This window comes from Taudactylus pleione, unplaced genomic scaffold, assembly GCF_031769625.1.
Source record: "Taudactylus pleione unplaced genomic scaffold, aTauple2 ptg000798l, whole genome shotgun sequence".
NCBI lineage: Eukaryota > Metazoa > Chordata > Amphibia > Anura > Myobatrachidae > Taudactylus > Taudactylus pleione.
The window spans coordinates 89,204-102,011 of record NW_028285200.1 but is presented as its reverse complement, the minus strand read 5'-3'; the positions used below and the strand labels follow the sequence as shown (position 1 = coordinate 102,011).

Below are 12,808 nucleotides of genomic sequence, written 5' to 3'. Positions count from 1 at the left end.
AGCATGTTCCACAGATTGTCGGGGTCGGGAAGGACCCAGCGTGCAGGTGCATTGCTGGTCTTTGCTGGCTATCCATTAGACGACATTCTGAACGTTCCGACCAAACCCTCGTCTAATGGATAGGTCCCTTAACACATTTGAAAAGATCCACAGGTGGAGCTAATTATTTCACTTGTGATTCTGTGAGGAGACCTGGAAAACATGTACTGTTGGTAGCTCTTGAGGGCCAGGGTTGGCTGCCCCTGATGTAAGGAATCTAATTTGAAGATCCAGGATGATGCCACCAAACGTTTGAATCTGTGCCCACCACTATTGGTTTCTATAACTTGTTCAGTTGTTCGCTTTACACCTGTGGGGTCACCTCCATGGACCTGTGAGAACCAGACAGGGAGAAGAAGCATCAGAGGGAATATTACCAATTATTCTGACAGATCTCTAAAAAAAAAACCTTAAAAGGTTCTGGAGCTGATATTTGGATATTGGGACAAATTATTGTGGGTTAGTAAAATATATCTTAAGACTATTTCTTATAGTTAAGAAGTAAAAATGTAAATAATTAATAAACTACTGCAAGTGTTATACAGTGTCACTATTTCTATCTACAAGAGAAAAATGTATATGTACTCTTTATATAGATATGTACGGTGTGTGTCTGGATATATTTATTATTTTAGTAAGGTCTATCTTGAATTATTATTGTTTTGATTGTATATGTGGATGTAATATTGAATGTAGATGCCAGATTTAAGGGATGTATAAAAAAAATATATAATAAATTTAGCCTCATACAATGAGAGATATATAAGTGTAGATATAATTATATATATACTTTTTTTTTCTTTTAAATGACTATAGGTGTGCAATATGTGCTCTATTTATCAAAAATATGTGTAATGTATTGCAGACCAGGCTTCTCTCAAAGTTTATAGTATATAGCAAGTGAAAAAACACAGTAATGTGAATAACCATGTGAGCAATTAATAGACACTATTGTGTCAAATCAGGTAATCAAACTTCCCCTCATAAGGAGAGCTCTGAATACAATGCCCCTGTCCTGAAAATGCTCCAGGTACGGACGGAAACGCATCGACGAAGGGGGTAAATATCATTTACCAGGCACTTATATAATTATAGATATTTATATTTTTCACATATATTTTAATAATACTAATAATATTATTATTATTATATACCCTACACCTATAGCGTAGTCCAAACTGTATTTTTTTGTGTGTGTTTAAATGGTGCCAGCTGGTATTGGCTGACTGGACTTGGCAGCAATTGAAGGTGGATAAATATAGCACAAGGATATATAGTTATGTAACTAACATACTATTCATATAGCTTTGCAGCAGTCACAGTGTCACATGACCAAGCTGCAGCAGTGTCACATGACCAGGCTGTAGCAGTCACAGTGTCACATGACCAGGCTGCAGCACTCACAGTGTCACATGACCAGGCTGCAGCGGTCACAGTGTCACATGACCAGGCTGCAGCGGTCACAGTGTCACATGACCAGGCTGCAGCGGTCACAGTGTCACATGACCAGGCTGCAGCAGTCCGTGTCACATGACCAAGCTGCTTGCATGTTGACTCCCTAGCTGCATCCTCCGGCGACTCCCGAGCTGCATCCTCCGGCGACTCCCTGGCTGCATCCTCCGGCGACTCCCTGGCTGCATCCTCCGGCGACTCCCTGGCTGCATCCTCCGGCGGCTCCCTGGCTGCATCCTCCGGCGGCTCCCTGGCTGCATCCTCCGGCGGCTCCCTGGCTGCATCCTCCGGCGGCTCCCTGGCTGCATCCTCCGGCGGCTCCCTGGCTGCATCCTCCGGCGGCTCCCTGGCTGCATCCTCCGGCGGCTCCCTGGCTGCATCCTCCGGCGGCTCCCTGGCTGCATCCTCCGGCGGCTCCCTGGCTGCATCCTCCGGCGGCTCCCTGGCTGCATCCTCCGGCGGCTCCCTGGCTGCATCCTCCGGCGGCTCCCTGGCTGCATCCTCCGGCGGCTCCCTGGCTGCATCCTCCGGCGGCTCCCTGGCTGCATCCTCCGGCGGCTCCCTGGCTGCATCCTCCGGCGGCTCCCTGGCTGCATCCTCCGGCGGCTCCCTGGCTGCATCCTCCGGGGGCTCCCTGGCTGCATCCTCCGGCGGCTCCCTGGCTGCATCCTCCGGGAGGGGGCAGCCAGGTCAGCATTGCAGGGAGAGAAAAAATAAATAAAAAGAAGGCAGCCATGACTGGGGTAAGTGGGGTGGGCCGCAGGCGGGCTGATGGGAGCCACCAAATAAGAAGCGTGCATTGCATGCTCAGAGACATGACAGCCACAAGGTAAGTGTAGCTGGAAGGCCTCCATGATGGGGGCGGGGAGTTAGGAAAGGATGTTTGTATGGTGTGAAATGGCCGGTGGGGAGCTCATACATTACGGCACAGCTGATGTCAGATCCAAGAGGGCGGAAGGACCTCTGACATCACAACCATGTGACCCGCGACGGCAGGGGGAGGGGCAAGGCTAGCAGGTTTACTATCCATGTGGACAGAGTGGGAATATAGTAACCTGTGGTGAAGGAAGCGAGCCCCCATGCCCAAAGCGTAGCGAGCCAAGCAAGCAACCATGTGACCCTGCCGTCGCTGGTCACATGAGTGTGACATCAGAGGTCCTGCAGCGCACATCACTATAGAGCTAGCCATTACGGCAGCGGGAAGCTGCAGCTCATTACTGCCTTCCCAGCCAGGAGCGTGTCAGAGCCGCAGGGGCCTCCCGTAATGGCTCCGTCACCATGTGCACAGCAAGGAGGTAACGCTGGTGCCAGTCAGCTCAGGCTGTGCCCATCTATCAGTCACAGAGCCCCCTCCTGCCGCCATGTGCGCCATCCCTTCAGTCACAGAGCCCCCTCCTGCCGCCGTGTGCGCCATCCCTTCAGTCACAGAACCCCCTCCTGCCACCGTGTGCGCCATCCCTTCCTGCCCACTCTGCCAGCGCTGTCTCAGGTGACAACACATCAACTATTTCATCATCACTTCATTGTGATCCACAGTTTTAATTATTGAAAAAATTGTATATTTCCTTAAATTGTGCTTCTATATTTTGTAACCATCTGGAAGTGATCACAAGCTGTCTCGCACATGCAGGGCCTGTGCTACCATTAGGCAGCTGTCTAGGGGCGCCAGCCACCGGAGGGCGCCACTGAGTCTACATAAAAAAAGATGGATGTCTCTTTTAGTCCTGGCTGGGTCTACTGATGACCTATGCAGGTGTGTGCGTTAATGAGTGCAGATAGGCTTTAGATGTGTGGCCAGCTTACAGGCCCCCATACATCAGCAATCTGAGGCAATGACTATAGGCCCCCATACATCAGCAATCTGAGGCAATGACTATAGGCCCCCATACATCAGCAATCTGAGGCAATGACTATAGGCCCCCATACATCAGCAGTCTGAGGCAATGACTATAGACCACCATACATCAGCAATCTGAGGCAATGACTATAGGCCCCCATACATCAGCAATCTGAGGCAATGACTATAGGCCCCCATACATCAGCAATCTGAGGCAATGACTATAGGCCCCCATACATCAGCAATCTGAGGCAATGACTATAGGCCCCCATACATCAGCAATCTGAGGCAATGACTATAGGCCCCCATACATCAGCAATCTGAGGCAATGACTATAGGCCCCCATACATCAGCAATCTGAGGCAATGACTATAGGCCCCCATACATCAGCAATCTGATGCAATGACTATAGGCCCCTCATACATTAGCAATCTGAGGCAATGACTGTAGGCCCCCATACATCAGCAATCTGAGGCAATGACTATAGGCCCCCATACATCACAATCTGAGGCAATGACTATAGGCCCCCTCATACATTAGCAATCAGAGGCAATGACTATAGGCCCCTCATACATTAGCAATCAGAGGCAATGACTATAGGCCCCCATACATCAGCAATCTGAGGCAATGACTATAGGCCCCCATACATCAGCAATCTGAGGCAATGACTATAGGCCCCCGTACATCATCAATCTGAGGCAATGACTATAGGCCCCCTTACATCAGCAATCTGAGGCAATGACTATAGGCCCCCATATATCAGCAATCTGAGGCAATGACTATAGGCCCCCCATACATCAGCAATCTGAGGCAATGACTGTAGGCCCCCATACATCAGCAATCTGAGGCAATGACTATAGGCCCCCATACATCACAATCTGATGCAATGACTATAGGCCCCCTCATACATTAGCAATCAGAGGCAATGACTATAGGCCCCCATACATCAGCAATCTGAGGCAATGACTATAGGCCCCCATACATCAGCAATCTGAGGCAATGACTATAGGCCCCCGTACATCATCAATCTGAGGCAATGACTATAGGCCCCCTTACATCAGCAATCTGAGGCAATGACTATAGGCCCCCATATATCAGCAATCTGAGGCAATGACTATAGGCCCCCCATACATCAGCAATCTGAGGCAATGACTGTAGGCCCCCATACATCAGCAATCTGAGGCAATGACTATAGGCCCCCATACATCACAATCTGATGCAATGACTATAGGCCCCCTCATACATTAGCAATCAGAGGCAATGACTATAGGCCCCTCATACATTAGCAATCAGAGGCAATGACTATAGGCCCCCATACATCAGCAATCTGAGGCAATGACTATAGGCCCCCATACATCACAATCTGAGGCAATGACTATAGGCCCCCTCATACATTAGCAATCTGAGGCAATGACTATAGGCCCCCCATACATCAGCAATCTGAGGCAATGACTGTAGGCCCCCATACATCAGCAATCTGAGGCAATGACTATAGGCCCTCATACATCACAATCTGAGGCAATGACTATAGGCCCCCTCATACATTAGCAATCAAAGGCAATGACTATAGGCCCCTCATACATTAGCAATCAGAGGCAATGACTATAGGCTCCCATACATCAGCAATCTGAAAACCACAATAGAACAATTTGAAGATTTATTGCCCGATCTTAGGATTTCCCAATTTAGCAATCTGCGCCCATACATTACATTACAGATCTTTTGCAGTGATTTCCAGATCATTTTCAGCAAACACAGATCTGCCAATCTTGAAGGCTCCATCATTTTACTAGTAACGGTCTGCAAATCTGCTGATCATGTCCATACATTAGCAATCTACATCCCCAATCCATCTGTGACATCCAGCATGTTGGACAATCTGATTTACCAAAATTGCAGAATTGCCACAATCGATTGCTGATGTATGGGGGCCTTAAAGATTATCTGTCCAACCAGACAACTCGTTGATTGGTTGGAATGAAAATCTGGTAACGAATGGGAGTAACTGATGATCAGCAAGTTGCTCCTAAATGCCAGAAAACAGATGAAAATGGCGTCAGACAAGTTTGTTAACTGTTTGATCTAAACAATTTGTTCATACATCAATTTTTGTCCATTTTCCGGCGTTTGGAAACAAATTGCTGATTGTCATTTGCTTTCATCCCTTACCAGATTTTCATTCCAACCAATCAACTAGTTGGCTGGTTGCACAGATAATCATTAGATGTGTGTATGCAGCTTTAGTGTGTATGTAGGTGGGGGTAGCTTTATGGAGTGCTGGCAGGGTAAGTGTGTGAGTAAGATTATCAGGTGCAATCTTGGATGTGTGGTAACCCAGCACCTGCACCTTTATTGTGGTATATTTATTTAATTCTTATAACTACTGTTGTTCTGGAAAAAGAGAAATCAGTGAATTAATTTCAGAAATAAGTGTATGAAGACTTGTCCAGACTAGTATGGAAGATACTATACATCTATCAACTTTAAGTGTAGGCAAATACCGGCGCCTCCCCTCCCAGTACCGGCCCCTTCCCTCCCAGTACCGGCCCCTTCCCTCCCAGTATCAGCCCCTTCCCTCCCAGTACCAGCGCCTCCCCTACGAGTTCCAACCCCTTCCCTCCCAGTACCGGCCCCTTCCCTCCCAGTACCGGCCCCTTCCCTCCCAGTACCGGCCCCTTCCCTCCCAGTACCAGTGCCTGTGTTTCGTGGGGAGGAATGACACGGTCATACTGGCATTGTTCTGGTTATATCACCGTGGACAGACTGTGTACTCACCGTAGATCCTCTGGATTGCTCTCCTGTCAGTCCCATCCAGTTCCGTCTTACTATTGGTTGGGATGTAGTTTGGCTGCATTACAGAGGTCAGTTCGTTCATATGACTCAGCCCCAGCACATGTCCGATCTCATGTATGGCCACCTGCACAGGACACACAAGCACCAGGGAGGGCCTCAGGGTTAGGTACAGATCCTACACAATATTACTCCTACTATTCATAATGTCACCGGTCACTATGTTGACAATTATTATGTCGACACCAGAAAGCTGACATGGTTAAAGTGTTATGTACAGGGGTGTGTGGTCCTAGCACTGGGCTAGGTATAACCCTGGGCTGGTTGCCCTATTGGTCTGTACATGGCAGAGCGGTCTGACTATGGCCCGTATTAAATTTGAGCTGAGCGGCGATAATTTAACGCGGCCTGGACTTAACGCTTCCTTCACCTGTTTTGTAGGCGTTAAAGTATCGCGCGCGTGCCCGCATATCCCCGTATTCAATTTGAAAGTAGGCGAAAACGGGACCCGGCGATACTTGGATCGGCATTAAAAAAACGGGAATTTTCGGGAAATAATCCTAGGACCCCCCTAAAGATGTCCAGACATGGGGGATCACTATGGGTACCCCCGTTTTTGGCTGCAAAAGAAAGTCGGCTTCAGGGACCAGTTCTGGTTTTAAATTTAGTGGTAAAAAAAAACGAGGGGATCCCCTTAATTTAAGACCAGCACCAGACCCAATCGACCGGGCTGTAATGCCACAGCCCGGAGACTCAATCACCTCCAGGGGCTCCAGGTCCAAAGCATTAGCACCCTAAATCGGTTAGCGCAAGCCGGTGATCTCGGGGGAGTCGGGGACCCCCCAAATAAGGGTCCCCCCCTCCCGAGCACCACAGGCTTACGCTGAAGCCCGGGGCTCTTCCCCATACCCCTGGAGCGGTGGGTATTGGAGTAATGGGGGGGCCTAATAATGTACAACTATTGTGTTTTACAGTGGAACTACAAGTGCCAGCATGCCTGCCATTTTGCACTTGTGGAACAACAAGTGCCAGCAGACATGCGGCACCTGTAACTTCACTGTAAAATAAATAGTTATAAAAAGACAACACACACACCGTGACAGTATAACTTTATTACACACACCTACCCATTCACACATACTTACCTATACCAGAAGTATCTGTCCCCTTCTCCAGTAGAATATCCTTAAAACATGGCTCTGCACAGAAAAAATCATACTCACCTATATCCTGGCGCTGGTCTCAGCAGTAATCCAGGCACTTTGCAAAACAAAAAAACGAGTATACACGACCCACGCAACAGCTATCAGTATGTGTGTTGCCACACATACTCATAGCTCCCAAATGCCAGCTGATGGCACATACACAGAGCATGCAGTCCCGAGAGCCAATCAGCGGCCACGCTGACTGTAGAGCGGCCGCTGATTGGCTCTGGCTACTGACAGTTCCCACGTGGTATGACTCGCCCACGTGGGAACTGTCAGTAGTCGGAGCCAATCTGCGGCCGCTCTACAGTAAGCGCGGCCGCTTATTGGCTCTCGGGACTGCCAGCTCAGTGTTTGTTCCGTCAGTTGGCATTTGGGAGCTATGCGTATGTGTGGCAACACACATACTGATAGCTGTTGCGTGGGTCGTGTATACTCATTTTTTTGTTTAGCAAAGTGCCTGGATTACTGCGGAGACCAGCGCCAGGATATAGGCGAGTATGATTTTTTCTGTGCATAGCCATGTTTTAAGGATATTCTACTGGAGAAGGGGATAGATACTTCTGGTATAGGTAAGTATGTGTGAATGGGTAGGTGTGTGTAATAAAGTTATACTGTCATGGTGTGTGTTTTGTCTTTTTTTAACTATTTATGTTACAGTGAAGTTACAGGTGCCGCATGTCTGCTGGCACTTGTTGTTCCACAAGTGCAAAATGGCAGGCATGCTGGCACTTGTAGTTCCACTGTAAAAACACAATAGTTTTACATTATTTGGCCCACCATTACCTCCATACCCACCAAGCCAGGGGTATGGGGAAGAGCCCTGACTCCCCCAAGATAACCGGCTTGCGCTGACCGATTTAGGGTGCTAATGCTTTGGACCTGGAGCCCCGGTGATTGGGTCTCCGGGCTGTGGCATTACAACCCGGTTGGTTGGGTCTGGTGCTGGTCTTAAATATAAGGGGATCCCCACGTTTTTTTTTACCCCTATATTTAAAACCAGAACTGGTCCCTGAAGCCTTGGGTTGGTTTCTAAAATACGGTGGAACCCTACACTTTTTATTCCCCATATTTTTAGAAACCACCACTGGCTGGATTTGGCTTTTGGGTGGGGACCTTATGTCATTTTTTTTGTAAATTTTTAACCCGTTTTTTTACAGGTTAAACAAAACGGGAATTTTCAGGAAATATTCTAGGGACCCCACTAAAGAAATGTAGACATAGGGGAGGAAAAAGGGTACCCCCATTTTTAACTCCTAAAAGAAGTCGGGGTTTGTAATAGCCGCGGCAGGTGCATAAATGCGGCTTTGAATAAGGTGATGCAGAAGAGCTTTTAGAAGTTTTTTGGGCAAAACAACTATGCCCAGCAAATTTGGGGTACTTGAAAATGGGGTTCAGCATATTTAAAACTTGCTAAAGTGACTTAAACAAATTTGAAAAATCCACCTGCTGCAAACACCTGCAATCAAAAAAACACTTGGGGCATACTTGGGGACCCCCCAGAGTCAAGTTCACTATTTTTTAAGTTTGTACCCCAACTTCTTTTTTTTCACCCCATTTTTCAAAGTAAATTTTTGGGGTGTCCTTAATTTTTTTTTTACATAGATTACCTTTGGGGGATTCTCTGAAGGCTACACGGGGGTTCCCAAAATGTTGCACCCCAAAACCCCAATTCTGCACTTTTTAATGCCTGCCATTCATAGGCAAGACTTTACCGCCTATTACATTGCATTGACATTCCACCTAGGCGGGCAGCAGGCATGTGACAAGCCCTGGGCAGCAGTGTGCTGAGAGAGCAGCAGATGTGTGACAAGTCCTGGGCAGCAGTGTGCTGAGAGAGCAGCAGGTGTGTGACAAGCCTGGGCAGCAGTGTGCTAAGAGCAGCAGGCGTGTGACAAGCCCTGGGCAGCAGTGTGCTGAGAGAGCAGCAGATGTGTGACAAGCCCTTGGGCAGCAGTGTGCTGAGAGAGCAGCAGGCATGTGACAAGCCCTGGGCAGCAGTGTGCTGAGAAAGCAGCAGACATGTGATAAGCCCTGGGCAGCAGTGTGCTGAGAGAGCAGCAGATGTGTGACAAGTCCTGGGCAGCAGTGTGCTGAGAGAGCAGCAGGTGTGTGAAAAGCCCTGGGCAGTAGTGTGCTAAGAGCAGCAGGTGTGTGAAAAGCCCTGGGCAGCAGTGTGCTGAGAGACCAGCAGGCGTGTGACAAGCCCTGGGCAGCAGTGTGCTGAGAGAGCAGCAGGTGTGTGACAAGCCCTGGGCAGCAGTGTGCTGAGAGAGCAGCAGGCGTGTGACAAGCCCAGGGCAGCAGTGTGCTGAGAGAGCAGCAGGCGTGTGACAAGCCCTGGGCAGCAGTGTGCTGAGAGAGCAGCAGGTGTGTGACAAGCCCTGGGCAGCAGTGTGCTGAGAGCAGCAGGCGTGTGAAAAGCCCTGGGCAGCAGTGTGCTCAGAGCAGCAGGTGTGTGACAAGCCCTGGGCAGCAGTGTGCTGAGAGAGCAGCAGGTGTGTGACAAGCCCTGGGCAGCAGTGTGCTAAGAGAGCAGGAGTGTGGCAAACCCTGGGCAGCAGTGTGCTGAGAGAGCAGCAGGCGTGTGACAAGCCCTGGGCAGCAGTGTGCTGAGAGAGCAGCAGGCATGTGACAAGCCCTGGGCAGTAGTGTTCTGAGAGCAGCAGGCGTGTGACAAGCCCTGGGCAGCAGTGTGCTGAGAGAGCAGCAGGCATGTGACAAGCCCTGGGCAGTAGTGTTCTGAGAGCAGCAGGCGTGTGAAAAGCCCTGGGCAGTAGTGTGCCGAGAGAGCTGCAGGCGGGTGACAAGCCCTGGGCAGTAGTGTGCTGAGAGAGCAGCAGGCGGGTGACAAGCCCTGGGCAGCAGTGTGCTGAGAGAGCAGCAGGCATGTGACAAGCCCTGGGCAGCAGTGTGCTGAGAGAGCAGCAGGCGGGTGACAAGTCCTGGGCAGCAGTGTGCTGAGAGACCAGCAGGCATGTGAAAAGCCCTGGGCAGCAGTGTGCTGAGAGCAGCAGGCTGGTGACAAGCCATGGGCAGCAGTGTGCTGAGAGAGCAGCAGGCATGTGACAAGCCCTGGGCAGCAGTGTGCTGAGAGAGCAGCAGGCATGTGACAAGCCCTGGGCAGCAGTGTGCTGAGAGAGCAGCAGGCATGTGACAAGCCCTGGGCAGCAGTGTGCTGAGAGAGCAGCAGGCGTGTGACAAGCCCTGGGCATCAGTGTGCTGAGAGAGCAGCAGGCGTGTGACAAGCCCTGGGCAGCAGTGTGCTGAGAGAGAGCAGCAGGCGTGTGACAAGCCCTGGGCAGCAGTGTGCTGAGAGAGCAGCAGGCGTGTGACAAGCCCTGGGCATCAGTGTGCTGAGACAGCAGCAGGCGTGTGACAAGCCCTGGGCATCAGTGTGCTGAGAGAGCAGCAGGAGTGTGACAAGCCCTGGGCAGCAGTGTGCTGAGAGAGCAGCAGGCGTGTGACAAGCCCTGGGCAGCAGTGTGCTGAGAGAGCAGCAGGCGTGTGACAAGCCCTGGGCAGCAGTGTGCTGAGAGAGCAGCAGGTGTGTGACAAGCCCTGGGCAGCAGTGTGCTGAGAGAGCAGCAGGAGTGTGACAAGCCCTGGGCAGCAGTGTGCTGAGAGAGCAGCAGGCGTGTGACAAGCCCTGGGCATCAGTGTGCTGAGAGAGCAGCAGGAGTGTGACAAGCCCTGGGCAGCAGTGTGCTGAGAGAGCAGCAGGCGTGTGACAAGACCTGGGCAGCAGTGTGCTGAGAGAGCAGCAGGCGTGTGACAAGACCTGGGCAGCAGTGTGCTGAGAGAGCAGCAGGCGTGTGACAAGCCCTGGGCAGCAGTGTGCTGAGAGAGCAGCAGGCGTGTGACAAGCCCTGGGCATCAGTGTGCTGAGAGAGCAGCAGGCATGTGACAAGCCCTGGGCAGCAGTGTGCTGAGAGAGCAGCAGGCATGTGACAAGCCCTGGGCAGCAGTGTGCTGAGAGAGCAGCAGGCGTGTGACAAGCCCTGGGCAGCAGTGTGCTGAGAGAGCAGCAGGCGTGTGACAAGCCCTGGGCAGCAGTGTGCTGAGAGAGCAGCAGGCGTGTGACAAGCCCCTGGGCAGTAGTGTGCTGAGAGACCAGCAGGCATGTGACAAGCCCTGGGCAGCAGTGTGCTGAGTGCTGAGAGAGCAGCAGGCATGTGACAAGCCCTGGGCAGCAGTGTGCTCAGAGCAGCAGGTGTGTGACAAGCCCTGGGCAGCAGTGTGCTGAGAGAGGAGCAGGTGTGTGACAAGCCCTGGGCAGCAGTGTGCTAAGAGAGCAGGAGTGTGGCAAACCCTGGGCAGCAGTGTGCTGAGAGAGCAGCAGGCATGTGACAAGCCCTGGGCAGCAGTGTGCTGAGAGAGCAGCAGGCATGTGACAAGCCCTGGGCAGTAGTGTTCTGAGAGCAGCAGGCGTGTGAAAAGCCTTGGGCAGTAGTGTGCCGAGAGAGCTGCAGGCGGGTGACAAGCCCTGGGCAGTAGTGTGCTGAGAGAGCTGCAGGCGGGTGACAAGCCCTGGGCAGTAGTGTGCTGAGAGAGCAGCAGGCGTGTGACAAGCCCTGGGCAGCAGTGTGCTGAGAGAGCAGCAGGTGTGTGACAAGTCCTGGGCAGTAGTGTGCTGAGAGAGCAGCAGGTGTGTGTCAAGCCCTGGGCAGCAGTGTGCTGAGAGCAGCAGGCATGTGACAAGCCCTAGGAAGCAGTGTGCTGAGAGAGCAGCAGGCATGTGACAAGCCCTGGGCAGCAGTGTGCTGAGAGAGCAGCAGGCGTGTGACAAGTCCTGGGCAGCAGTGTGCTGAGAGACCAGCAGGCATGTGAAAAGCCCTGGGCAGCAGTGTGCTGAGAGCAGCAGGCTGGTGACAAGCCATGGGCAGCAGTGTGCTGAGAGAGCAGCAGGCATGTGACAAGCCCTGGGCAGCAGTGTGCTGAGAGAGCAGCAGGCGTGTGACAAGCCCTGGGCAGCAGTGTGCTGAGAGAGCAGCAGGCATGTGACAAGCCCTGGGCAGCAGTGTGCTGAGAGAGCAGCAGGCGTGTGACAAGCCCTGGGCATCAGTGTGCTGAGAGAGCAGCAGGCGTGTGACAAGCCCTGGGCAGCAGTGTGCTGAGAGAGAGCAGCAGGCGTGTGACAAGCCCTGGGCAGCAGTGTGCTGAGAGAGCAGCAGATGTGTGACAAGTCCTGGGCAGCAGTGTGCTGAGAGAGCAGCAGGTGTGTGAAAAGCCCTGGGCAGTAGTGTGCTAAGAGCAGCAGGTGTGTGAAAAGCCCTGGGCAGCAGTGTGCTGAGAGACCAGCAGGCGTGTGACAAGCCCTGGGCAGCAGTGTGCTGAGAGAGCAGCAGGTGTGTGACAAGCCCTGGGCAGCAGTGTGCTGAGAGAGCAGCAGGCGTGTGACAAGCCCTGGGCAGCAGTGTGCTGAGAGAGCAGCAGGCGTGTGACAAGCCCTGGGCAGCAGTGTGCTGAGAGAGCAGCAGGTGTG

General features: G+C 51.7%; 1 protein-coding gene across 1 annotated transcript in view; it reads right to left on the bottom strand.

The window, feature by feature from the left end:
- The window catches only part of LOC148474934 (matrix metalloproteinase-21-like), a 138,648-nt gene that overhangs the window by 87,123 nt on the left and 38,717 nt on the right, over positions 1-12,808 (bottom strand). The window contains exon 4 of the mRNA XM_088457968.1: positions 6,104-6,245. Within this exon, the coding sequence (XP_088314094.1) occupies positions 6,104-6,245 (142 nt within the window). The remainder of the gene's footprint in view (positions 1-6,103; positions 6,246-12,808) is intronic.